Source organism: Schistocerca cancellata, chromosome 4 (assembly GCF_023864275.1).
Source record: "Schistocerca cancellata isolate TAMUIC-IGC-003103 chromosome 4, iqSchCanc2.1, whole genome shotgun sequence".
Classification (NCBI taxonomy): Eukaryota; Metazoa; Arthropoda; class Insecta; order Orthoptera; family Acrididae; genus Schistocerca; species Schistocerca cancellata.
In genome coordinates, this window is record NC_064629.1 from 365,839,874 (window position 1) to 365,866,569 (window position 26,696).

Here is a 26,696-nt window from a genome sequence, read left to right on the forward strand (position 1 = left end):
ATTACACTATCAGTGATCTGTCAAACACATGGCTTGCAATTATACGTACATCAAATTTATGTATATATCTAATAATTGTCACTCTACGCCTTTTTTTATTCAAACTGTTGTAGGCTTACTTGCGTTTCTTAATATGATTACTGTACATGAAAAGAGAAGCGTATGTTATCAAAAAGTGTAATTTAACTGAATGATTTTCACATATTTATTATTCTGAATGTGAATAGTTTGTGTTGTTTTATTGTTTGGTTAGTGTTTATAAAGCAGATGTGTCGCCATTTCAGAATATGACAGTCAGCTAGAAACGAAGCTTTATTTTCGGATATCTTAAGCTTCATGCTATTGCTTGTCAAAAAGATTTCGACACTCTTGAAAGTGTTTCATGAAGTGGTATATTAAATGTGTTTCAGTACCTGTGCCGAGCCCGAATCTCGTCCGACACGGAGGGGAATGAAACATCACTGTTTCGATACAATTAGTCCAAGCACAGGTGGACTGAAACAGCCTTATTTTGAAACAACGATACAGTTTCTGTTGTCTGGCTCGAGATCGAATCTGGTCCAGTTATCCGAGGCAGGGGTGGAATGAAACATCACTGTTTCGAAACAGTGAACCGTAGCCGTTCCGAAACACTGAAACAGTTCCACGTATCGATACACTGTATCGAAACATAGAAACAGTGGCCAAGTCTACTTTGTATAGATTATAATTATACATAACCGAGGTTCTTTGGAGGGCATACAAGCGTTTGGCGCTGATGGTATTAGCTGTTGGACGCAAAGCAATTAAGTAATTCGGTAGAGACCTTATTGATTGAAGATAATATAACATCAGAAAACCCGTCAGTCTCCAGGAAATGTGAAATATTGTTCGAAACAAGCACACAACAGTTTCTTACTTATCGACAAATGTAAATATATATCAATGACATCCACTGTACATTTTGCGTAACGACAAACGTAAACATCTGAGTGAACGCCCAAACGCACACAAGGGTATTTGAAATATAGGAGGTAACGTTGGTTACAGAAAATTCGGTATGTCTGAGAAATGTGTGTTTTTTGAACAAATTTTTATGGCTTATTTAAGGTTTTTCAGTTACATTAATGTTGCGTACAACTGTATCCAGAAATTTACTACCCACTCTTTTGCACATTACGGTATTAAAAATTATTCTACGGAATAGTAGTTGCCAAGGAGAAACTTTTTCAGTTTGTTTTCAAACTAACTTTTCTCTTTGTTTAGCATTTTATACCAATGGGTAAGTCATCAAAAATTTTGGTGGTAGCCTTGTCCACATCTTTTTGTACGAAGGCAACCTTTATGTGGAGTAATGAATGCCATTTTTCTTGCAGTGACGTAATTATGTACAATATTGCTCCTTTTGAATTGCAGTGGGTTGTTTACAACAAACTTGAGATGGAAAACTACACTGTGAAGCAGTAGTCAAAGCGCCTAACTCCTTCACAAGGTGTCTACAGCATGATCGTGGGTGAACATCACATATTAGTCTTGCTGCACGTTTCTGAATAATGAAGATTGCCTTAAAGAATAAAATCAGAACATTATTCCATTTGACATTATTGAATGACGTATTCAAAATGTCAGATTATTGGTTTCTCTCTCCCGAAGATGTTTTAATAATTTGAAGCGCAAATTTCCGTGGATTTAGTTGTTTCAGGAGTTTCAAAATGTTCTGGATTAAATTCTCATTATTATGGACACAATTTTTTTTTTTCCAATTTTCCATCTTGGTTATTATTTTGTAGTCATGTGTTACACGAATTATTGATATAGTACCTCCAAATGTACAGAACTGAATGTTCTTTTGAAATTGAGAGTGAGACCATTTACAGAAAGCCATTCAGTAATACTTTTAAAAATGTAGATGTCCATTTAGTGCTAAAGTATTAGTCAGAGAAGAGGTAAATGTTTATGGAAGTCAGTTGTAATGAAAAACTAAGTTGTAACAACTAGACTACATTACCAGTTTAGGAAAGAGGTCTTTGTCTGATGTGATATACTGTGTGTCAAGCAGTGGAATCAGAATATGTGTTGGAGTAATCATTATTAAAACTGAATTCATAAATAATCAAATCTGGTTCAATGTACAATTTGATAGATAGTAGAGGTTTCTTGTGGTTAAAGTTGAAGAGCTAAATATGAAGATTCATAGCACATTGGCTGATGAAATGTCTAGTAAGTCATCTGCTGATGTACTAGTTTTTAAATAATGTGATGTATGTGGGAAATTGACAAAGTTAATTGAAAATACAATTAAGTAACAATTGCACTAGTGCTACAGCTTTATTTTCACAAATACCATAATAGGGTCACATAACCATAATTTATAATGAAAAGCTGCAGAAGTTGGCCAGAAAGAATAATCAGAATGTTAAAAATGACTTTTAGTACATTCTGAAACCAATGGATGTGCCACTGAAAATATCTGAAGTAGTGTAATAATAGTAGACACACACAATATCTGAAGTAGCCCTATAATAGTAAACAGAAATAAAACATTTTCACTTTGTGACTAGTGAACTATTGTGGAAGTGATCCTGCCCTAAAGAGAATAAAGTAGGATCACAGAGGAGAAAACTGAAGGTGGACTGTGAAGAGACGCGCGCGCTCCCCCCCTCCCCCGCTTACACACACACACACACACACTCTCTCTCTCTCTCTCTCTCTCTCTCTCTCTCTCTCTCTCTCTCTCTCTGCGCATGGTGCTGTAATGTCCTGTCATCCAGTTTAAGGGAAGAATTTCTTTTAAATGGCGATTTCCATTCATACAAATTCAGAAGGCAAAGTGTTTCTCTGTGGTAGCTCTGACTGAAGTGCTCTCCAGTGGTGAATACAAATAACTGACTCTTTTGTTTTCAATGAGCAGCATTATGGCAAAAGAGTGGTGCCACGACACTCGCTGTGTAGTACAGTCACTATCAATAATTATCACATGGCCAGTATTACTGTTCTTATCCTTTTAGTGTTAATGGGATATAGAGGCATTTCAATACAAATCGTCATCTTTGACCAGTGATGCAGGAAATGTGACACACCGCAAACAATATGAGAACTATAATGTGATGTTATTTGTGATTTTAATTCCCCCCTCCCCCCCCCCCCCCCAGAAAAAGGGCTAAACTTCAGATCAGTCTGTCACCTCAGTCAGGTTTTTTAATATCATATTCATTGGCTTTGCCAAAACAACCAACCACTCGCCTTCGAATTAAATCTGTAGCTCAGGCGGCAACTCTCATTAAACATCCCCTATGACTTATTAATATACATAGTATTTTTTAGAAATACTGCTTTTGATGTTATAGTAATAGGAATTTGCAGTTAGTTAAACTATAATGGATGGTGATGATAAGATTATGTGAAAGTGGCTGGTGTGTTTCACAGCTTTGATATGTATATCCACATGTTGTACATGTGGAAGCAGCACCAGTCTCCACAGTTCATGCCCACATCTACTGAAGAATGGCATTTGTTAAGAAAAAGAAAAAAGTTGTCTATGAAAAATCATGTGGTTCAGAAGTGTATAGGAAGTTGACAAAAGGAAAGGACAGCCTTGACATGTGACTGCGAGATAATGGTGGTTGGTTGGTTGGTGGTTAGTGTTTAATGTCCCGTCGACAACGAGGTCATTAGAGACAGAGCGCAAGCTCGGATTAGGGAAGGATGGGGGAGGAAATCGGCCGTGCCCTTTCAAAGGAACCATCCCAGCGTTTGTCCGAAACTATTTAGGGAAATCACGGAAAACCTAAATCAGGATGGCTGGAGATGGGATTGAACTGTCGTCCTCCTGAATGCGAGTCCAGTGTGCTAACCACTGCGCCACCTCGCTCGGTCAAGATAATGGTCTCCCCGCTGAAAGTTGTGTTGTTGTAACCAATCTGCAACATAATCAAACTTGTAGATTTCCTGTTGGTAACAGTCGCTTCATATTTAATACAAGTCATTATGGCAGTGTGTGAATCCTGTTTTGTGATTTGCAGTCATTTTATTCAATAGTGATGCAAAAAGATTTGCATTGGATAACACTCCCTTGAGCCTTGCACAGATAAGTGTGTACTATTCATAATGTCTCATTTTCAGTAGGCTTCCAGCAGAACAGAAATCTGTTGAAAGGTTGCCTTGTGACACACTTCTGTTCTGTACAGGAGTTCACAACTTTCCTTTGTAATATATTATTTATTTGTAAATATGTGTCATTTTTCATGTTTTGTTAATTATATTGTTTATAATACATTGTGTATAGTATTTACCTATTGTTCCATGGACAGGTAGCTTGAGTGCTAAAACTCTAGATCAGGGCCAATGGCATACTTACATGTTTCATGCAGCATTCTTATGTGCACTCACTATGAGGTATGATGGGGAGGAAAGTGGCTGTTTCAGCTGCTGATTCTACACAGTGAATGAGAGAGCACTGGACACATGGTGTTTTGAAGCAAGATACAGATTGTGACATTCCCACAATCTCAGAAATCTTCCCAGCTTCTAAATTTCATTGTTGTTGGTTTCATTTGCACAAATTTAAGCTGTTCTATTAGGTCCCAACCTAATCACAGTCTCATGATTTGTGACATTCAGAAAAAAAGTCAAATATTTGTGACAACAGTGGGAAAGGGAATAATTTAAATTTTTGTGCCAGAATTTCATGTACTATTTTCTTGCCTCACATTGGTTATGTGAAAGTATCGTCCCCTTGGCTGTGCCAAACTAAGTGTTGGTAACTCTGAGCAGTTGAGAAACACTGCCTCTGATGCTGGCTCTGATTTAGACTTTAGACACTTTGGCTCCCTTGGTCCCACATAACCAGATTAATAAATAAATAGATCATAAATATGGATAAACTAGTTTTGTGTTATATTTTTGCTAAGAAACATATGCTTCTCATTGAAATATACTAAGTTGAGTATCTTCAAAGAAATATTTGAATAATAATCTACTGTTTCAGGATCATTTGGGCTGTCATATTAGGATGGAAGTCACACATCTTGGAGATTTGCAATCAGTGAACACTGTTTTGAGCTGAAGTAGCAAAATGCAACTTTGTTAACATGTGGAATTGTCATTTTCAGTGACAAGAGTTTAAAAAATGAAAGAAATTAAGAATCTATTAGAGAAAAGTAAGTTACTTTCTTCCAGGCATTACTGTTGTGCAAGGCAATTTTCTAGTGGTATACAGTAAAATGTATTGGGCAAATGAAAATATTTGTTGGAAATATTGAATTTAAAAGCAAATGCAGATATTCCCAGAATTTAATTATTTGATGTTCTTTAAAATTAAGAAGCCAGTTGTGTGGCATTTTGTTTAGGAGACCTGAGGGGGTAGGATTGGCTTTCTTGTTGGAAAAGTTTTCATTCTGAGATGGAACACCATCATGAAGGCCATGCTGCTATTCTATGATGCTCTGAAGGAAAAATTAGAATTTAATCCAAGTAATTGGTGCAAGGTTTAGTGATCAGGAATATAACACCACCTTTTTTCCTTCTCTTGCCAGCGAAATAATCATGATGAAATTATTATTCCAACTACTTGTGATGAAAGTTATTTTCCATCACCAGCAATAGAGCCAACTATCTCAAAGTTAAGCCTCAATGCAGCAGTATTTGTTGAGTAGAGAAGCAGGTATCGTGTAAAATTTCTGATACTTGAAAGATTTGTTCCTTCATACTCTCAGATTTAGTGGCTCAAAGTTGTGCTTCATGGGCATTCCATATTTTCATTTCCACAGCTTCCCCAATGTGGTTTTGGGAAGACTTATTTAGCGGAGCAGAAGTTTACTGGTAGGAAAAGATAGATTGCTGCATATTGTAAAGAGAGAGAGAGGCACAATTAAGACACTCACATAATGCTTTTGGCCACAGCATTCATCGGTAGTGTACCCCCCCCCCCCCGCCCCCCCCCCCCGCCCCCCCCCCCCGCCCCACACACACACACACACACACACACACACACACACACACACACACACACACACACACACACACACACACACACACAAACAACTGCCAACTCCAGCATCTCCGGCTGGAACTGGAATGCTCAAGTTGGTGTTGGCTGGAGTTGGTGATCATGTTTGCATGAGGTGTGCTTGCTTTTGTGTGTGGGGGGGGAGGGGGGGGCAAAAGCTTTATGTGAGTGTCTTTTAATTGTGCCTGTCTGCAACTTGACATGTCTTCTTTGCGGTAAGAAGCAATCTGTCTTTTCCTACATTGTTGAGATTCCTACCAGGAGTTTCCATTGTTTGATAGAAGTTAACTGGTGTCAGTGTGTTGGTTGAACCTACAGATACTGGCCTTTGGCTTTCCCTGTTGACATGATGATGATGTAACTTGAGGAATTATACATATGCAAACAGAGATATATCGTAACACTACACTATTAGCAAATTTTTTTATTTATTCAGTGACAGTTTGAGTGTGAGTTGCTAAAACCAACAAATGTGATGGCATGAAAATGACTATAATGTTTATTATGGTCTTATTTTACACATATTGGGTTTCAAAGAATTAAAACATTTAACTCATGATATTTTGAGTGGTTGGTAATGTTTCTGGCTTGTAAAGGCATTCACTAATATGAACATATGAGATATCCAGCATTGTTTTCTGTGGTTAAGGGTAGCCATTTCCCATGAATCAATGTGTCAAATTTGACAAGTATGTATTTTAACTTGTGCAATAATTTCAAAGAATGTCATTTCCACAAGCAATAGTTAGTTAATGTGCTTTACAGTTCTTACGATTTGCATCCTTTCCTTATTCTCAAACAACAGTTTTTAATTGATATTATAGTGGCATATTGAAGACAAGTAACAAAATATGATGAGGGAAGAATGTTTAGTTTTGCAAGATATTTTGGAACAGTTCAAAAATTGGAAGTGTCACTATTCAAATTATACTCAGTGCAAAGCTAAACACCTAGAAGTAGATGAGAACGCAAAATGAAACTTCACGTGTAAATTGTTTTTGTGGTTATATTTATGTGAAAGATCAAATTAAACAAACAACAAAATTGACAGTATGAGAACACTGCTGGTTTCTTGTTAGGAAGAAGTTTCAGAATTAGTTAACAAAGTGGTACCATGCTGGTAAACTGCATCGCAGCAGTACAGGCCTCAAGAAATGACCAGTGTACAGCTTCATTTACAAAACACAAACATTAGCAAACTAAAAACCAGAAAACTAATAGGACCTCCTCTGAAATAGAGGATAGTGTAGTTATAAAATAATGGAAACTCCAGGTTGGAATGTCGACAATGTAAGGAAAAGATAGATTGCTGACTACAGTAAAGATGACATGTTAAGTTGCAGACAGGCACAATTAAGACTCTTCCACATTAGCTTTCAGTGACAGCCTTTTTTCAGAAAAAGGAGGAGAAAAACACACACCCAAGCAAGCACACATGACTACCATCTCTGGCAACCATATCATATTGCAGCTGTCATGTGGAATGGAAGCAGAAATCTGGAGGGGAAGGGACAGCAGTGTATATGTGGGGGGAGAGAGGAGTGCTGTCTGGTAGAGGAATGGAACAAAAAAGGGGAGGAGTGGGGAAAGATGGGTGGATGCATTGGCAGAGGGTGGCGCATAAAGAGGGTGAGAGATGAGAATAGTTAGGAGGTGAAGGATGGGTACGGATCAGTAGGATTGAGGGTGTGGGAACAGTATGTTACTGTAGGTTGAGGCCGGGATAATTTTGGGAGTGGAGAATGTGTTGTAAGGATAACTCCTATCCGCACAGTTCAGTAAAGCTGTTGGTGGAGGGGAGGATACAGATGGCATGGGTAGTGAAGCAGCCATGTCATATACCAGCTTTGTTGCAGTCATTGCACAGCTGTTTTTATATTGATATGACTATCAACCAGCTGTCCAGCAGGATGAACGGCCACTGCCAAACTGTGGCAAAGAGCAATGTAGACCACACTGTCGTACAACATTCAGCTGAACATAAAATGGTAGATTTCAATAAATGCTTCTCTACCTGAGTCATCTGGATCCTCCTCTCCACCACCAGCTTTGCTGAACTGCACAGATGGAAGTTATCATTAAAACACATTCTCCATTCTTGAAATTATCCCAGCCTCAACCTACGGTAATGTACTGCTCCCACACCAGTTTCCACCTCCTCCCTATTCTCATCTCCCACCCCCTTTTTGTGCCACCTTCTGCCAACATACTTGTACATCTTTCCCCACTTCTCTCCTTAACTCCATCCTCCCTCTCCCTGCCTCCTGACACTGCACTGGTTGGCAGTCTAGTCCCTGCACACTTCGCCAGGCAGCACTCCTGTCTCCCACCACTTGTAATCTGTTGTCCCTTCCTTCCTCGCCCCCTCCGGATCACTGCTTCTGTTCCATGTGACAGTTGCATTCTAGTCTGAGCTGCCAGAGATGATGGGGTGTGTGTGTGTGTGTGTGTGTGTGTGTGTGTGTTTTTTCCTTTCTTTTTCTGATTAAATCTATGACTTAAAGCTTATGTGTAAGTGTCTTTTAATTGTGCCTGTCTGCAAGTTAATGTGTTATCTTTATGGTAGGTAGCTGTCTTAGCTTTTCCTTACATTGTTAATATGGTTATTAACAATTCTATTTTCGGGGATGTAAACATCACTCATTTTCACTACACATGTGATGGCTCCACTAACTCACAACTGAACTATCACCCTTCAATCTATCCTTAATGCAGCCGCCATTAGAAAGATGTGCTGCTGGCGATGCCACTGGACAAAACAGAACAGCAGTATCAAAATCTTCAATATGCTTGCCATCTCCACCAGATCTATTTAGGTCAGCTAATTAATATGATCTGAACCACCATTACATGAACCAAACAACATATTGTAAACAAAACCCATGAATGACATCTACAAATAAAACACCTAATCAAAAAAACAAAAAAAAACATTTTTTTAATGTGTGACACACAGCTGTTTAATTATCTTTTATTATTACTATCGGTTTTGATTTCACACTATCGTAATAATATCAAGGTCAAAAAATGAAAAATATCACAGGCACCATCCATGTAACATTTACCAGTGGCTTTCTTTGTTCCCTGGACCTGAATACATATGTTGTTTCAGTTGGGAAGGGTATCTACTCCTGAGGTTAGGTGACTCTCAGCTATTGTAATTGGCCCTCAGTATGCTTGCTGGCATTTCAAGAGAGAGACAGGCCATGTGAGGATTAGTATTTTTCTGTTGAAAGACAATTCAGAGATCTGTCTTGTGAGAGGTAATACATGAGGATGTAGCATGTCTGCCGCGTACTGTTTGCCATCAAAATTCATTGAAATACTATAAATTGTGATCTGAAGCTGTGCAAGATGCCTTCCCATATAGTGATGCTAGGGCTAATGCCAGTGTGTGTATCCAAAACTATGGTAGTGTGTATTGTCTCCCTGTGGTGTCACCATGCTCGCTAATGATGATCATTCAAGGTGGTGCAGAACCAATATTCATTGTTGAAAGTGATGCACAATGCTTGTCAGCAGTCCATGCTTCCTGCATATGGCATTACTTCAGAGGCAACTGTGTTGTCACTGGCAGCCTACTTATTGGATTCAGTAATGCAGCATCTCCTAATCTGCAATCAATATTGCTGGATGATGCAGGGTACTGCAGTAAGTCCATTACTTGTGCATGGATGGCAGGTGCATATATGCAGGGGTTCCAGTGTGCTTGGTGCTCTGTTGGCAGCTTGTAGTGCGATCACACCTCGTAACCCAAGACCTTGACATTTCCTTCATGTTCCAATTCAGTCATATTTTTGTCTGCTGTCGCATTCTTGTATATTACACAATTTGGCTATGTAGACCAATGATGATGCCCCTTTCAGACACATCAGATGCTTGTAATGTTGTCTCGCATATGGATGCAGCATCCCCTGTGGTATTACACAATCCTCCACAATGACCTGTCACATTGCTTGCCTATTACATGTCGTGATAGACCTGAGAACATGATCACATAGGGTTAATGACTGGCAGCCACTCTAGCTGGCATAGGTGAATCTGTCTTTAATCAGTTACATACCTGCTGATGTCAAGCATGTGTGTGGAATTGCATCTACCTCAGACCATTCCTTCTGTGTGTCCAGTGTGTGTGTGTTTTTTTTTTTTTTTTTCAGTGGATGTTTATGGCCTCAGTGTGGGCTCCTAAAGTTATGCAACATGCTAATTGTGACTTACAATAAAGAAATTAAAATATGTTTTCTGCTTCCAGGTGAAAACATCCCCGCATGGAATTTATCAGTTTAAATGATTATGATTCATTACTTGAAGATAGTGGTCTATCAGATACTGTAGTACCAAATGATGTACAGCCAAATACTACTGCACTGTACAACTGAGGACTGTGACAGTGTAATGAAGCAGAACATTAAGTGAATTTAATAAAAAAGGCATGTAAAGGGTGTGGTCCAGATTGTGATACAATCTGAGCTTTCAGTAGTTAGCAAAGGATAATGGTGAATTTGATGTCATTCTAATTACTTACACACTGATGAGCCAAAACATTACAACTATTGTGAGATAGAATGCTGCATGGTGGTGGTGATGGTGGTGGTGGTCGTTGTGATGTGGGCATGTGATGTAAGGAAAGTAAACAGGATGGTCGGAAGTTCCCATTACAAACTTCCAGGACACATAGAGGGTAGAGAGTACAGAACACTTTGAATAGTAACCCATGTCCAGAATCATATCGTTTCCATTCTACGACAGTTTCAATTCAGATGTCTCAAAAGTTCCCTGTCCTGGTATGCAACAGGGTAGACAAAACGATGTGTACTACATCAAACGATCCTCAGATGTCCTTTATTGTCCGCTTTGCTGTGAGACCGAGTCAATACCTGTGCATCACTGACAGAGGAAACGTGGTGCAGTACACGTTTGCGGAATACACAGACACGCTCCTTGTGTATAGCGAAGTTGGGGGTTACGGAAGAGCTACTAGTTGAACGTTTTCCACACTGTCACACTCCATCACACAAACTGTTTGCCCACGTTACACAACGGCTACGAGAAATAGGTACCTTCACTGTGAGGAGGCAGGACTGTGGTGCTCCACGGCGACGCTGCACTCCCGAATTTGAAGAAGGTGTACTGTGTTGCATTGTAGATAGCTCGTCAACGAGTTCTTGAACAATTGAACAATTGCTGTTTTGTCTAAAACTGACATGGTGAGACCGTGGCTGTATACAATTAATGTAGGTTAGTTCTTACAAAGAAGAAAACAGCAACCAGCCACTATTAACACTACTATTGATTTAGGTAAGTAGCGCCGTTACTGGTTTCGAACTGGCAAGTTCATCATCAGATGGCTGTTCACATGATTTTAAAGATACACTTTACATTATCGTCCGTTTTTAATTTTTATTATTCCACTGTGGCGAAGTATTTTTGATGTGTTGCTGCCCTAAGGTAGAGAAACAGTGTTAGAAGCACCCTATGTGAAAATAACTAACCTCCAAACGATGAAATACAGCATAAATAAATATGTGAGGTTATATCTAAAAAGGAAGATGATGAGACTTACCAAACAAAAGCGCTGGCAGGTCGATAGACACACAAACAAACACAAACATACACACAAAATTCAAGCTTTCGCAACGAACAGTTGCTTCGTCAGGAAAGAGGGAAGGAGAGGGAAAGACGAAAGGATGTGGGTTTTAAGGGAGAGGGTAAGGAGTCATTCCATTCCCGGGAGCGGAAAGTTGCAGGATTGTATTTTTCGTATATTCCTAAATACATCCAGCACTTATGTAACTTTTATATCACCATATTGTGCAAAGCACCACACACACACACACACACACACACACACACACACACACACACACACACACACAAAATAATTTGCCACATGTGAAGTTATCACAGAGATTGCAGATTTACAAACACAACAGTGTCAGAGATGTTCTCTCTCAGAGACATCACAATATACAGGTTGCTTTGATTTCACATAATGACTGTTTTTAGAGAATAACATAACTTACTGAAAATTAAAACACAAAGATAAACCTTACATTATGAGCGTATAATATTACAAATGAAGTTGACAGATGTAGTAACCAGCTTGTGTGAATGCTACTTATATAGTAATTTGTAAATACTGTGCTGTATACAAGGAGCAACATAGAGGTGACATAAAATGAGTATTATGACAGTAACAATTGTATTAACACAGTATATATATATGAGACCTCCTCAACAGACAACTGTACAATCTACACTATTGCAATCTACATATTGCAATACATTGACGACATCATTTCTAAAGAACGTCAGAAAATAACTTGTAGGCATAACAAAAAACTTGATGGTCTGAAAAGCTAAAAAGGTAGCTTCAGTGCCAAAAATCCCCAGGATAACGTACATCAGTTCGATGAAAGAGTTGTTAATTCAAATAACATCACCTTCACAAATACTGAACTTGCCCCCATAAACAAAGATCTTAAGCACAACATAGAACCAAATCTTAATGGCAATAACCTAAAAAGCCTTATTGCATCCACTAAGCTTGCATGTGATGCTGCTAAATTGAATCCCAGTGAAACAAATGCAATAGGCTTCAAAGCCAATAAAATAATCACAAGACACCTAAAAAATACTTCACATAAAAACAGTGACCAAAAGACACTGAATTGTATCAACTCCAAACTTTCTAACAGTAAAGCTCTAATAGTGAAGGCAGTTGTAATGTATGAAAATGAATATGTTGACAAAACCATGGAATTTTTAGTAGTAATAACATAATTGAATTAGACTTTGATCCCACTTCTAAATTTCAAGCCAAACTTAAGAAACTCATAAGAACTGTAATTTCCTCCTAAGCAAATGGGAAGTACGGGGCTGCATTGCTATGAACCCCACTGCCCCTTGCCTTAGGTCGCAGCCCAAGATAGGTAAACAGCACTGCCCAATGAGGCCTATTTTTAACTCTAGGAACAGCCCTTCATACAGATTTAATAACAAACTGCTAGCTCTTCTAAATACCCATTATACTTTTGAAACCAACTACTCTATTAGGAACACGTTTGAGCTCATTGACAAAATTAAGGATGTGCACATTCCACCGACAGCCAGATTTGCATCGCTTAACATTGTAAATCTCTATACTAACATCCCTAGACAGGACACCATAAATATAATCAAGTATACTGCTACGATACTTGATTCAAAATTTCAGTGCACCATAGATGTTAATCCAATTGTTACTGTCATATTATTCATTTTATCTCACCTCTATGTTGCTCCTTGTATATAGCACAGTATTTACAAATTACCATATAAGTAGCATTCACACAAGCTGGTTACTACATCTGTCAACTTCATTTGTAATATTATACACTCGTAATGTAAGGTTTATCTTTGTGTTTTAATTTTCAGTAAGTTATGTTATTCTCTAAAAACAGTCATTCTGTGAAACCAAAGCAACCTGTATATTGTGATGTCTCTGGGAGAGAACATCTCTGACACTGTTGTGTTTGTAAATCTGCAATCTCTGTGATAACTTCACATGGGGCAAATTCTTTTTGGTGTGTGTGTGTGTGTGTGTGTGTGTGTGTGTGTGTGTGTGTGTGTGTGTGGTGCTTTGCACAATATGGTGATATGCAAGTTACATAAGTGCTGGATGTATTTAGGAATATGCGAAAAATACAATCCTACAACTTCACAACAAAATCGCGCGGAAGTTTCGATGTAAGTGCCATAATCACTTAACCTCACATATTTATTTACGCTGTATTTCATCGTTTGGAGGTTAGTTATTTTCACATAGGGTGCTTCTAACACTGTTTTTCTACCGTAGGGCAACAACACATCAAAAATACTTTGCCACAGTGGAATAATAAAAATTAAAAACAGATGATAATGTAAAGTGTATCTTTAAAATCATGTGAACAGCCATCTGATGATGAACTTGCCAGTTCGAAACCGGTAACGGTGCTACTTACCTAAATAAATAGGTATATACTATTAAAGTGGCTGGTTGCTGTTTTCTTCTTTGTAAGAACTAACCTACATTAATTGAACAGTTGTGCGTGCAATGGCTGTTAGTCACAGTACCGTCTTGGACGTCCTGCATGAGCAACAATTTCATCTGTACCACCTACAAAGGGTACACGCTATGGGTCCAGCAGACTTTTCACAACGCGTCGCCTTCTGCACTGTTGCATCGACGCGCCCTGTTTCCACATCAAGTTTCCTTCACAGATGAATGTAGGTTTACAAGGGATTGTGTTCCAAATGCTTGAAATAGCCATATCTGGGGCAGATGAAAACCCTCATGCCATGCATGTTCAGGGATTTCAAGACAGGTTTGGAATTAATGTATGGGCAGGTATTCTCAACAGTCATGTGATTGGACCATAAGTCCTTCCATCCAAGCTCACAGGTCCCACATACTTAGTCTTCCTACAACACGTAATGGACCCATTCTTGGAAGCTGTGTCATTGAATGTCCATCAGGAAATGTGGTTTCAGCATGATGGAGCACCACCTCACTTTTCACTGGCTGTTAGGAGACATCTCAACAGACAGTATGGTGAAAGATGGATAGGCTGTGGTGATCCAACCGTGTGGCCACCACGATCACCAGATTTAACCCCTATGGACTACCTCATGTGGGGTCATATGAAGAGCCTAATTTATGAGACACCTGTAGAGACAGAGGAAGATATGCTAGCATGAGTTCTGGCCGCTGCACAAGACACTGAAGAGACCCCAGGTGGGATGGAGAGAGTGTATTAGAAAATGCTTCGGAGGTGCATTGTGTGTAACAACATTAGTGGTCGCCACATCAAGCCGCTGTTGTAATGCATCGGTACGTTGCGGCTGGTGCCGTAGATGCTGGGTACTTGTTGTTGTCGACTAACATAAACCATAAGGTGTAAGTTGTAGTGCAAATACGTAAGTAATAAGAGAACAAGTCAGTATTCTTTTCAAATGGATTGTAACAATTGTACTGGGTCATGCCTAAGTACATTCCTCACGTGGGTGTGGATGGGATAATCTTCTGCATTGAAACCGTTGTAGAATGGAAACAGTATGTTTCCGGACATGGGTTCCTATTCAAAATGTTATGTACTCACTACCCTCTACATGTCCTAGAAGTTTGTAACGGGAATTTCCGACCAACTTGTATAAGAAAAGCAGGGATGAATGGGGAAATCCACTGATATTAATGACTTTGACAAAGACCCGGCATCTGGGAATGAGCATTTTGGAATCACTACTGTTATCAGAATATAAAGAAAAGTGGTTGACGAATGGTGAGACGGTGAGTAAGAGGCAAGGTTTACAGAATAAAATTTTCACTTTGCAGCAGTGTGTTCACTGATATGAAGAGATAAGGTGTTAGACATTCATGCTTCATCACAGAACATGAAGTTTGGAGGGTTACTTGCTCTGTAAAACAGCATAGGTGGTGGTGATGTGTAGCAGATCTGAAGACAGAATACTGTGCTGTTGCAGGCACAAGTTTTGCAGAGCATACCATTCAGCGCACTTCGCCGTTCTTAATAGACAAACCCTATGTACTCTCATGTTGACATAGTAATTTGCACTGGGCATGGAAAAATTGAGATTGGACAGTGGATCAATGGAAACATGTTCTCTGGTTAGATGAATCACATTCCTCATTGCAGCAGGTCAATGGTAAGTGTTCAGATATGGTGAACTGCTGCTACAAACGTGCACTGTGTCACAGATGCAGGCCTGCTGGGGTAGTATTAAACCTGGGCTTCCATGGATCCTGTTTTAGTAATTTAAGGTACCATGACAACTGTGGACTAATACCTCTCAGATGAGTGTTTCAAACAGCTGTGTGTCAAACCCAATTAAATTCTAAAGACAGTACCACAGGTGCTCTTACTAACACCATAGGAGATATTGCAGCAGTCATTAAGATTGCTGCACAAGACCAGACAGGGCAAGACACTGTCTGACAATTATTTATTTGTGGAAACAGTACCAGAATGGTTATTCATGTATTTTATGAATTCTGCCGCCTCTGTTTGAAATCCAACTAAATAAAATTGCTTACAATTTCAGTTTAGCTCTTTCTTCCATTTCATTTTGTTATTCCTACCTTACAATAATGGCAGACATATCCTTTTATGCCTACCACTGCCCAAAATTGTGGTTATGTTATATGAATGGCCGCCTTAAATTTTCACTGCCTGGACATTTGTTACTACTTCTGTGCCACTACACTGATGTCACAAAGATTCAGTCAGTTTTTAGTCTCAGTATGTCGTGTAGTATACAACAATAAAATTGGGGCGGGGGTGGGTGGGGGAGGGGAGGTGGTTTTCATACAGTGTGCATAGGATTTTCGGTTTTCATGGTACATATGATCCAATTTACTGTGTAGGTGAACCACAAGAAGAAGAAAATGATGATTCCAGTTTGTCTGGAAATGATATTGGGTTCTGACCTTTGATTTTGATTTAAAAAATAGCAGTCGCCACATTGTGAGTTCAGAGTTAGTGGATGATGTAGAAAGATATTTCGTGTATGCAGTATAAATCATCGATATTATGCCTCTTAAAAGCACAAAACACTTACGGTAGTTTGGTTATGGAAGCACTCACCATATTTGACAGGTGCCATTCATGGTCAAATACAACAGCACAACATGCAGGCTTGACAGGCACCTGCATTTATGTTCAAGCATACATTTCTCGTGGTGTTTCCATGTTTTTGTCCAACACCTGTATTTGTCTGATGATTATTGTACTATATGCTAGAGATCCATCACTACACCACATTTACAATGACATTGACAGATGTTTAGTGTGGACTGCTCAGGTAATCTGCAAGCTATCAGTGTTAATCCCAGTTTGGATTTCAATATCCCAGTTTAGATTTTATGTACTTTGAATACATAAAATGATTTTTAAGTGATGAAGTATCACCAGTCAGAATATTTCACAACTTATTGAAGATATTTGATTGTGTGAATTATAATATCTCTTTAGAAAAATTGATGTGGGCTACAAGACTTAGCCCATGTTTGGCTTAGTTCCTATTTAAGAAATGGGGTGCATAATGCTTCACAAATGTGTTGGAGTAATATAAATATGGATGACACATCATCAGCATGGAGAGTGACCACAAGGGTGTTTGACAAGGGTTGATCATGGGTTCCTGTTCATCCCAATTTTTCCGGGACAGTCCAGATTGTTAACAATGTTTCGATGTCCTTAAACTGTCTTTGGGACCAGAAAAATGTCCTGGATTTTCAGTGTGGCTACTTAAAAAAAATCCTGAAGTTTCGAGGTGTTGGCATTACACTTCATTACCACGAAAAACCTAAATTGCGTCATATAATCTTCATTGCGACAGGGTGCGCAGCTGCGAAGAATTTTACAAATGATTTTGTGATGCCTTCAGGTGACTTTTTCTATATCTGATGTATTATTATACAATTTTAGCCTAAGACTATTTTGAAGTATCTAAAGTAGAAGCATTATACATTGGGTGCATTTTACGACTAATGAATTTAACATAAAATAAAGTCATATCCCAAATATACTAGGGTGATTATAACTTACGTTTTACAGAAGTTTTTAATGGTGAATTATGCCATGCACATCTTAGCTCCTGTGAATGTATGTAATTGTCATAAAATAAATTGGACATGGTTTTTTTCCATCATTTTAGAAACATGTTAGTTTTGAGTGATTGTTGTGAAGCCCTTGCTTATAAGGTTGATATTTTTGATGTATATACACTAGGAAGATTATTAATTTACAGAAAATTATTAATTAGGCCCTGTAGATCTTTATTCTTCTGTGTATTCAGTTATCATTCATTGTTGGTGTAAATATGACTGCATGTAGTTTCCATAAAATAAGTTGTAATAATATACGGTAAGTTCTGGTTGAAAATTACAAATTATTCAGGCATAAAGGTGATGGCTCACTGAAAGGCAGACATGCTGTGTCTTCAATAGGCACACAAATGAAAGGTACAGAGCTTGGCTTGCTTTCAGTATGCATTTTCTTTTTCTAGCTGTAGGAAAAGCATGCGCACTCATGGTGCCACCCCCCAAAACACACACACACACACACACACACACACACACACACACCTACCTACCTACCTACCTACCTACCTACCTACCTGTTGTCTCCCTACGTTGTGCTCAGTTGACTGCCAGCTCAGTATAGAGCTGAGACTCGACTGAACACAATATAGAAAGGCGTGTGTGTGTGTGTGTGTGTGTGTGTGTGTGTGTGTGTGTGTGTGTCTTTCCTACAGCTAGAAAGAGGAAGTGCATTCTGGAAACTAGCCAAGCTCTGTACCTTTTATTTGTGTGCCTATCGTCGATGCAGCACTTCTGCCTATCGGTGAGTTATCTCCTTCATGCCTAAATAATTCATAAAATAAGCTGGAAAAATCTGTTATGTTGTTATTTTTATATAGTTGTTACAAAGATCTACATAAAGTTGACCACAGTAGCGTAATGAAACAGTAATGAAAACTATGGAAAGCAAATAAAACCTTCCATGTGTTGCGTCATGGTTACGTGATCTTTTGCATAAGTCATACGTATGAAGCCTCAAGCGGCCGCACCACTCTTCATAACGCGAGCAGGTGCATGGCGCATTTTGCATTTTGTACACATGTGAAGAATAGCTGTCTTTGTTACCAAGGCAAACATGATGAACAAAATTACAGTTTAATCTGTTTAATTAAACAATGATAAAATAAACTAACATTTTATGAACAAAATCACTGTTTAGTTAAATAAACAGTGATAAAATAAACCTTTTGTTGTATCACTCTGTTGCCACACACATGTTATTCCACAGTAATGACCCACTCAAATAATTAAACAGTGCAGTTGCATCAGATCTGTGCCAACTGCTTATTTGGTTACTAATTATATCATAGATAACTGCCTCATTGTGGGATTGTGCTGCTAGCTTGGAATCTGTCATTTTCTTGTCACATCATAAAGTTTTTTCTCACCTAGCTTGCTGTTTATGTTATATTAATGCTGCTCACTTGGATGTATGACAACACAATTTATTACTGTGTTTGCTGAAGCAAAAAATGAAGGAATAGGTACAGAGGTAAAACAATAATGGAAAGGTAAAAAAAAAAAAAATAAAAAAAAACCAGTTGTGTGACTGGCACACTTTATACACAGGCTCGAGTGTTAATAGGTATAGTGATAACTATGCGTTATTTAGTTCTATAATGCTTCATTGTAGAACAGGTGAAAAGGTGCCCAGTGATTTTCCATTTCACAAGTCTTTTTGTTCATTTAAAACTTTGTCCAGTTTGTCTTCTACATGGATATAATTTCAGCTTCATCAATCATGTCCATGACTTTACCTCTCTGTAAGTTACATAATATTTCTAGTGATTTATTAGTATTAGCTATTACCAAATAAAGAAAATGTCTGGTGGAGGCATCACAAAAATATTTTAAAAAATAAACTGCATTGATTGATAAGTTCAATATAATGTGTAGATTCTTTCAGAAACTAGACGGTACTGTGATCTTGTAAATAGGTGAATGTGGTGTAACTCAGATATGTTGAACTGTAGTAAGCTAGTTTTAAGATTTCCAGTGCTGTAAATAAATTATTTAAATCTGAACCCTGCGATCAGACTGAAGACCATGCATTGTTGACTGTCTGCTGAGACTTCATTTGTCATGTGGTGTGTGAATGTGGTATGGAGAGGCTTGGGTCAGCACACAACTGTCCTGGTCATTGTTGACTTTCCAGATTGTGGAGCTGCAACTTCACTCGAGTAGCTACTCAGTTGGCATCACAATGCTGAATGCATCCCACTCCAGTCCTCCCACTAAGGAAAAATCCCTGGCAGTACCGGTAATTGAACCCAGGTTTTTCACATAACAGTAAGATGCGTAGATCACGTGGCTACGGAAGTGTGATATTTTGATTTTATCTACTTTATGTTAATGTTATCTGTATTGGTCCTGGGAAAATGCAAGTGCAAAATACACAGTCAGATGCTGCAAGAATTCCTGTTTCTTAAAGGACACAGTGAGAGTGCTGAGTGTACAGTTTGGCCGTGTGAAATTTAGCATTGGATGTGGGAGATGTACTGATAGAGTAACTTGTGTGAAGCCCAACAAACATAAAGCTGTGCTTGAGGTTAGTTCTTGCAGATCAAAAATGAATAACTATTTATTGGTGATGGTAGTTTGACATAGATGAACAACTTTCAGTGCAAGAAGCCACATTTGCATTCTGTACAGTGATGCACAACCAGTTTAAAGTCCATGGAATGCACTACTGACTTAATTAAATTAAACAAGAAACTCTCATGCTGACAGACAAAAACAAAATCAATGATCACAAATGTGATTGTACAGTTTGCTATGGAATAAATAACGAAGGAACAGTAAAAAGCATAGTTTATTTCAGTGATGACAGATTCTTCTAGTCACGCAAACTTCCAGTTAGTTCCATTTTGTAAAGTTTTATCATCCAGATAAAGGCATTGTAGTGTGAGTGTTCGAGGTAGTGAACTCTGGTACTGAAAGTACAGAGCATTTGACTTTGTATGTCTTGGAAGTATTGTAAAAATTCAGTCTTAAGGAAAGGATGGTAGCAATTTGGCTGGCAACACAAATATCAGTTATGGAGGAAAGGCAAAAAACAATCTTTAATTAGTAAGAAAAAGAGTGAAAATAGTTTAATATCTGGAGGATATCCCGCTCATATCGTGTACAATGCTGTCCAAACTGGCTCAGACAGATTATCCATTGATATACAGCTTATATTGGTAAAATCCACCCATGTTTCCATGTTTGAGGCTATCAGCGCAACAGTGGCCTGACCCACATTTTTGGAAAAAAATGAGATATTCAAACAGAACAGAAGTATGAACTTTACGCCCTACCATTATGTCCTACAATCGCCAGACATGTATTCGGACATCCTGGACATTGTGGCAGCATCAGATGTTGTTTATGCACCGTGCAGTGCCATATGAAATGGGGCACAATAGTGGCCTATGCCACATAGGCCACTATTGCGCCATGTATGCATAGTGAGTAGGCCAGTGGGACAGCGTACCATACGTTATACAACACGTGACGTCCGGTGGAGTACATGGGTGCAGTATTCACTCACAGTATTTTAGTCGACACACCGCTGAACGATCATTAGTGTGTGTGTATTACAGATCGACATGTGCAGTAGCCCTGGTGACAATGTTGAAGCCGCATTGCAAGGTAAGGATGGTGTTATGTTGCCTTGTTGGACTCGTATGATCTGATATGGACACCGGTTCAGATAAGGAACATTTTGATTTCAGACCTATTTGGATTGGACACTACTACAAATGCCTTAGATGTGGAATGTGCACCTGGCCGATTCAGCCAGCATGAAAATGGTGCAGTGAATGATTTATGTGTCATGTTAGCAGAGCCCAATCTACCCGGTACATTGAAGGATACCACACCCGCTATATCAACCATGGATGGATTGGAGAGGGATTGTAGTACTGGTACTGTAATTGCACCACAACGAGGAAGAGAAAGTGTCCAGAATGCGCACCTGTGGGTACAGAGCAATCAAAAAGAAAAGTGATCGAAGGGGAAGAATACATCAATGTGAAGGGAAATGTAGTGCCAAAGATATGTTCCACCCTCGGAGCATGCGCACGTCAGGAGGCATGTGGTCGACATTTTTCATCCGAACACCAGAAACATCTATATGACTCATTCTATGCATTACGTAGTTTAGACTTGCAGTCGGCATACATTTATGCTATGGTGAAGGTAGTCCCACATGTGTATTCGTCTGGTACTACAGAGTCATAATGAGCAACAACACGCCTATAGCATTTCCAGAATGAAGAGGGAGTAGACGTGAAGATGTGTAAAACGTTCTTATAGAACATTTTGCAGATATCAGATGGTAGGATTTCAAGGGTTCCTTCGTACAAAGTGCAGCACCAGACCCCACTCATTGATAAGCAAGGCGCATGCCCTGCTAAAAACAAAATACCTATACAAAGACGGTTGCGGTAGAGAACTTCGTAAAATGGTTTCCAGTATGTCTGAGCCATTATGCAAGAACGAATGAAACAGTGGTTCGAAAGTATTTGTCACCAGGCATGAGCATGGGGAAGTTATACCATTTATATCAAGCCAAGCATGATGATCTGGTCTCATACTACATGTTTGTTCAGATATTTAATAAAAGATTTAATGTGTCCTTTCATCCCCCTGTAAGTGAGTACTACCGTAAATGTGACCGCTTTTACATCAAACATGCTGCAGCTGACACCATGGAAGGGAAGGGTAAATGGGAATGTGAAAGAGAGTTACATCAATGAAAGGCTGAGAGCGATGGGAATGCATCGCGATGCAGCAGAAGGAAGGCATCAGGAGAACGATATGACCATGATTGCCTTTGATTTGATGAGGACTTTACCAACACTGTACTTATGACAGGTATTTGTTACTACAAGTGGCAATTGTGGACATACTGCTTTGGAATACATGACCTATGTACCAAAAAAGCTACCATGTATGTATGGAGTGAGAGCGAAGTATCCCGAAGACCTCAAGAAATTGTATCGTGTCTCACGCATTACATTAAACATAATGTCCAAACAAAGCAACTGATTATGTACTCGGATCAATGTGGCGAGCAAAATTGGAATATAAAAATGACCTCACTGTGTCAATTCATGATTCTGCATGCAGACTTCACACCAGAAGTTGTAGGAGTCATGGATGCTTCCCAAGCATCAAAATCCTACTTAATGTCCCCTAAACAAGTATACTAGCACCCTCAAGAATTTTTTTTTAAATCAGTTCCCTTACATCACAACTGAGTTCCTTTCAGGCCAGTTATGTATTTTCTCCAACAGTATTATGTTCATCGGAAAAGGAAATTTAGTAATTGAAGTTGCAAGACAAAATAAACATTGCTTCATGAATTAAAAGCCACAAAATCTGAAACTTTGACATCTGCAGTAAAACAGCAGTTGTGTAATTTGGAAAATGAAAAGCTAGTGATACTTGATCAGTTAGATATCACCACATCTTTCTATGACACCTACATAGGATATATTTGTGAATGGTATTAACCTTTTCTGCAAGCTCTTCAGCCAGTGGAGTGGATCACATTAAACAAAACCATCAAGAAAATTAGCATTCAAGAATTGTGTAGTTTTGTAAAATCTAGTATGAACTTCATTGTGGATAAGTGAGAACTGTTTGATGACTACTGTGTAAGTAAATACTGTGAAAGTTAACTGCTGGACTGGGATTTGAAATCAAACATTGTCAGTGAAAAATGGCTGGAAATTTTTACTAATTTTCACAATGAGCAAGTGTGTCTAAAACATATTCAAAGTTTGGTTCAATTTTCACTAACTATGTAAAGAGTGGCTTTAGTAATAAAAGCTTTTAAAAAAACCTCAAATTAGAAACAGTAAAAGCTTTGAGGATAAAAACATTTGTTAGCCTCCCTCTTATGGGCTTCTGAAGTTTGATATTTAATGAAAATACAGTTCTGGAACAAATACAAACCACTCAAAAAGTGCTACTAATGTACCAGTGATTATGTCACATCATCTTCAATCCAAGATGTGTCAAATTTGTTTTTATATGTACATCAAAATTGTATATGCAATACTGCTGTTAACTTCCCATCATTGGTATGGTAGATTATGTGAAAATAAATTATTATTAAGCCTATATTGATGGTATTTTTACTAACCTTGTTTTTTGTGTTATTTTGAAAATGTAATTCTGGTTAAAAATACAATGGGAATCTTAATCATGGGCACCCATAACTGTTCATAATCTATACCAAATGATTTGGTTTAGTGGTAAGATGATGCAGGAATTGAAGCATTACCATTTGAAGCAAAGTCTTAGTGGGCTGGAGAGAGGTTAGTAATTTAACCCAGGACATTGGTGCAAAGACTGGTGATCAGGAACTTTACACCCACCACCTATCCTCCCCTAGCTGGCCAAATCTTGGCAGTAGCAATTTTCTATCACCAGCATTGAAATAGACTTACCACTGGGTCAAGTGCCACCACACAGGCGTGCATTAGCAACCTCTGCTACGGAGATGGCTAGTGGTAAGATTATGGACTCGTGTTTGGGAAGACAGCAGTTCACACCCATGTCCTACCCTTCTGATTAAGGATTTCTGTAATTTCCCTGCATCGCTTGAAGACAAATGCTGGGATGGTTCCTGTGGAATGTTAAAACCAGTTTCCTTCCATTATTGGTGCTTATACTCTAATTACTTTGTCACTAACAGGACGTTAAACCTTAATCTTCCTTCCTTCCTTTTTTTTTTAGACTTGGTCCATTTTGCACAAATAGACTATCTTAAACATTAGAAAAAATGGATCGGCTCATCCAGTTTTGTACTGTCAAAAATAACTTTCAAGATATAAATCATCAGTCTAAAAAGTTTCAAGACTAGATTAACAAATATAAACAAACATTTAGATGATTGTTCCAATGCTCCAGGTTTTCTACATAGTCCCCCCTCCACTTCGGTACAACATACAGAATGTTCATACAACCAAGTGAAACTTTGGGATGATGATCAACCCACCTATTGGATGTTGGTTATGTGACCTTTTGGAGTTTATCATTTTGTGGTAGATTTGTATTGATCACACCAGTTCTTGTCACCTGTGTCTTTTTAGGGGAAAAAAAAAATTCTGTGTTTAGCATTTCAATAAAGTCGCGACAGGCATCCATACATTGTCATTTTTGTTCAGGAGTCAATCTGTGCAGGATAAACTCTGCACACAGTTCAAAACATTTTGGAGAATAATTTGAACATATGAGTTGGAGATGTTGCTCTATCGCAATTTGTGACACAATGATGTTGACACACTATGGCTGCACATCCAATACTTAACATTGCCTGCTTACAGCTGGCTGGGTGAATGTACGTTTGTTGTTTACTGTTGTTAGTTCAAGCTGCTACTGTAGTTACTGTGCTGAGATTGCTTGAATGCCAGGAATAAAATCAGTCTCAGAATTTATTGGATGGACAGTGTATGTAGAAATCAGTAAACATATTTGTTATCTGATGTCATTCAGATGTGGGGTTAAAATGTGGATTACAGTTGTTCTGGAGTAGCAGAACCTGTATCATAAAGCAGTTCTTGAATTCAGTGAGATATCTGTAAATGCCAGCATATAGTCATGTACACAGACATTTGGTTAACACGTTAACTGCCAAGAGGCTGCCACCGATCACAGCAAAGCCTTAGGCCTGATGCTGTGTGTCTGGCAGCAGCCACAGAAGAGCCTTAAACTATCACGGGGCCTGGCGGTGAAACATCAACCACTATACACATGGCAGTCAACATATTAATTGTCTCTACAGTCAGGGGACTGATGACCATAGATGTTAAGTCCCATAGTGCTCAGAGCCATCTCTACAATCTTTTGTTCAATTGAGGTATTCTTCATAACATTTATTGTGAATATGAACAGTGGAAGTTGGAGCTAACTGATTACAAATCTTTTAAGCACTAAATCTTTTCATAACATTTGCATAAATTAGGTGGTGTTCAGTAACTAGAAGACAGCAAATACACCGTTCTCGCCTGCATTGTAAAAGTGTGTGTGTTACTTTCACATGATGTGGGGATTTCAATACTTTGCCTTTGAACACTACTGAGATACAATATTTCATGAGATTTACTGCTTTTCAGAATGTGAAGCATGGAAATAATATCCAGAAGAATTCCAGTAAAAATAGAAAAAAGTTATTTTGCACCCTACCTTGTTTGCTGTCCATGAAACATAATCGGCAGAATATGTGAATATTGTTTCTTCTTCCTCAGTGATATTCAGTGAAGCAACCAGCTCTTCAATTGATTGCATGGCTTTTATTTGTTCTGCAGTACTGTTCAGCATGATGTATTGAAAGGGTATTTGCGATGCCTGTCATAATGTCAAGAAACAAAAAAATAGTTAAGTATGTTGCTATGAATAACATCTAAAAAATCTGTAAGTAGAACAACAGTCCAAAAGTGAATCACAGCAAAATAAATGTAGGAATAAAAACATTTATTTCCTGCATAGTAGCAGAAAGTCACTCATGTTTCCAGTTTACAGAAGACTTGACAGACAACCAACAACGGGGTATCATTGTCACATGGTATGTGGAGGTCTCTCAAAATGAACTTGAGAAAAATGTACAAACTACTCAAATATCATTTACACATAACAAAATAAAATACATGTACTGAGTGGTTATAATTAAATTGATTGTGTTCAGAGTCTTGCAGTGTGGGCTGTATACATTGCAGGACACTGAGATGACGTAGGTATGTTCATTAGTTGTCATGCTCACAGAATATGCTGAAAAAATAATAATAGTTCCACTTTCTGCCACCAGGTGAAAATATGTCACAGAAAGCAGTCAGGATGTGGAATGTGTCCGATTTTGACATCAGTATGCTGCTTGTCGCTTGTCAACACGTGTTGATTTCTTATGTGAAGTGGTTATTGCTGTAAAGGATTAAGAAGGTTGAAGCTTTCTGTACAAAACACAATGGCTTTTGACAAGAAAGACCCTGCATTGCAGGAGTATCACTGACAGTAGCAGCTGCAAAGAGGCCTCATGTCAATAAATGGACTAAAGAATAAGATCAAGAAATTTGAAGAAACAGGTGGATTAGGTGGTGC

The 26,696-nt window shown here is 38.5% G+C and overlaps 1 protein-coding gene and 1 long non-coding RNA gene across 2 annotated transcripts in view; one reads left to right on the forward strand and one right to left on the reverse strand.

Moving 5' to 3' along the window:
- LOC126184197 (NPC intracellular cholesterol transporter 1-like) overlaps positions 1-26,696 on the reverse strand; it is a 296,479-nt gene that overhangs the window by 153,165 nt on the left and 116,618 nt on the right. Inside the window, exon 12 of the mRNA XM_049926565.1 lies at positions 25,788-25,949. Within this exon, the coding sequence (XP_049782522.1) occupies positions 25,788-25,949 (162 nt within the window). The remainder of the gene's footprint in view (positions 1-25,787; positions 25,950-26,696) is intronic.
- Positions 740-11,804, forward strand: LOC126185068 (uncharacterized). Its single transcript, XR_007536938.1, has 3 exons — positions 740-1,037; positions 4,967-5,138; positions 10,239-11,804. It is a non-coding gene; the product is annotated as an uncharacterized LOC126185068 (long non-coding RNA).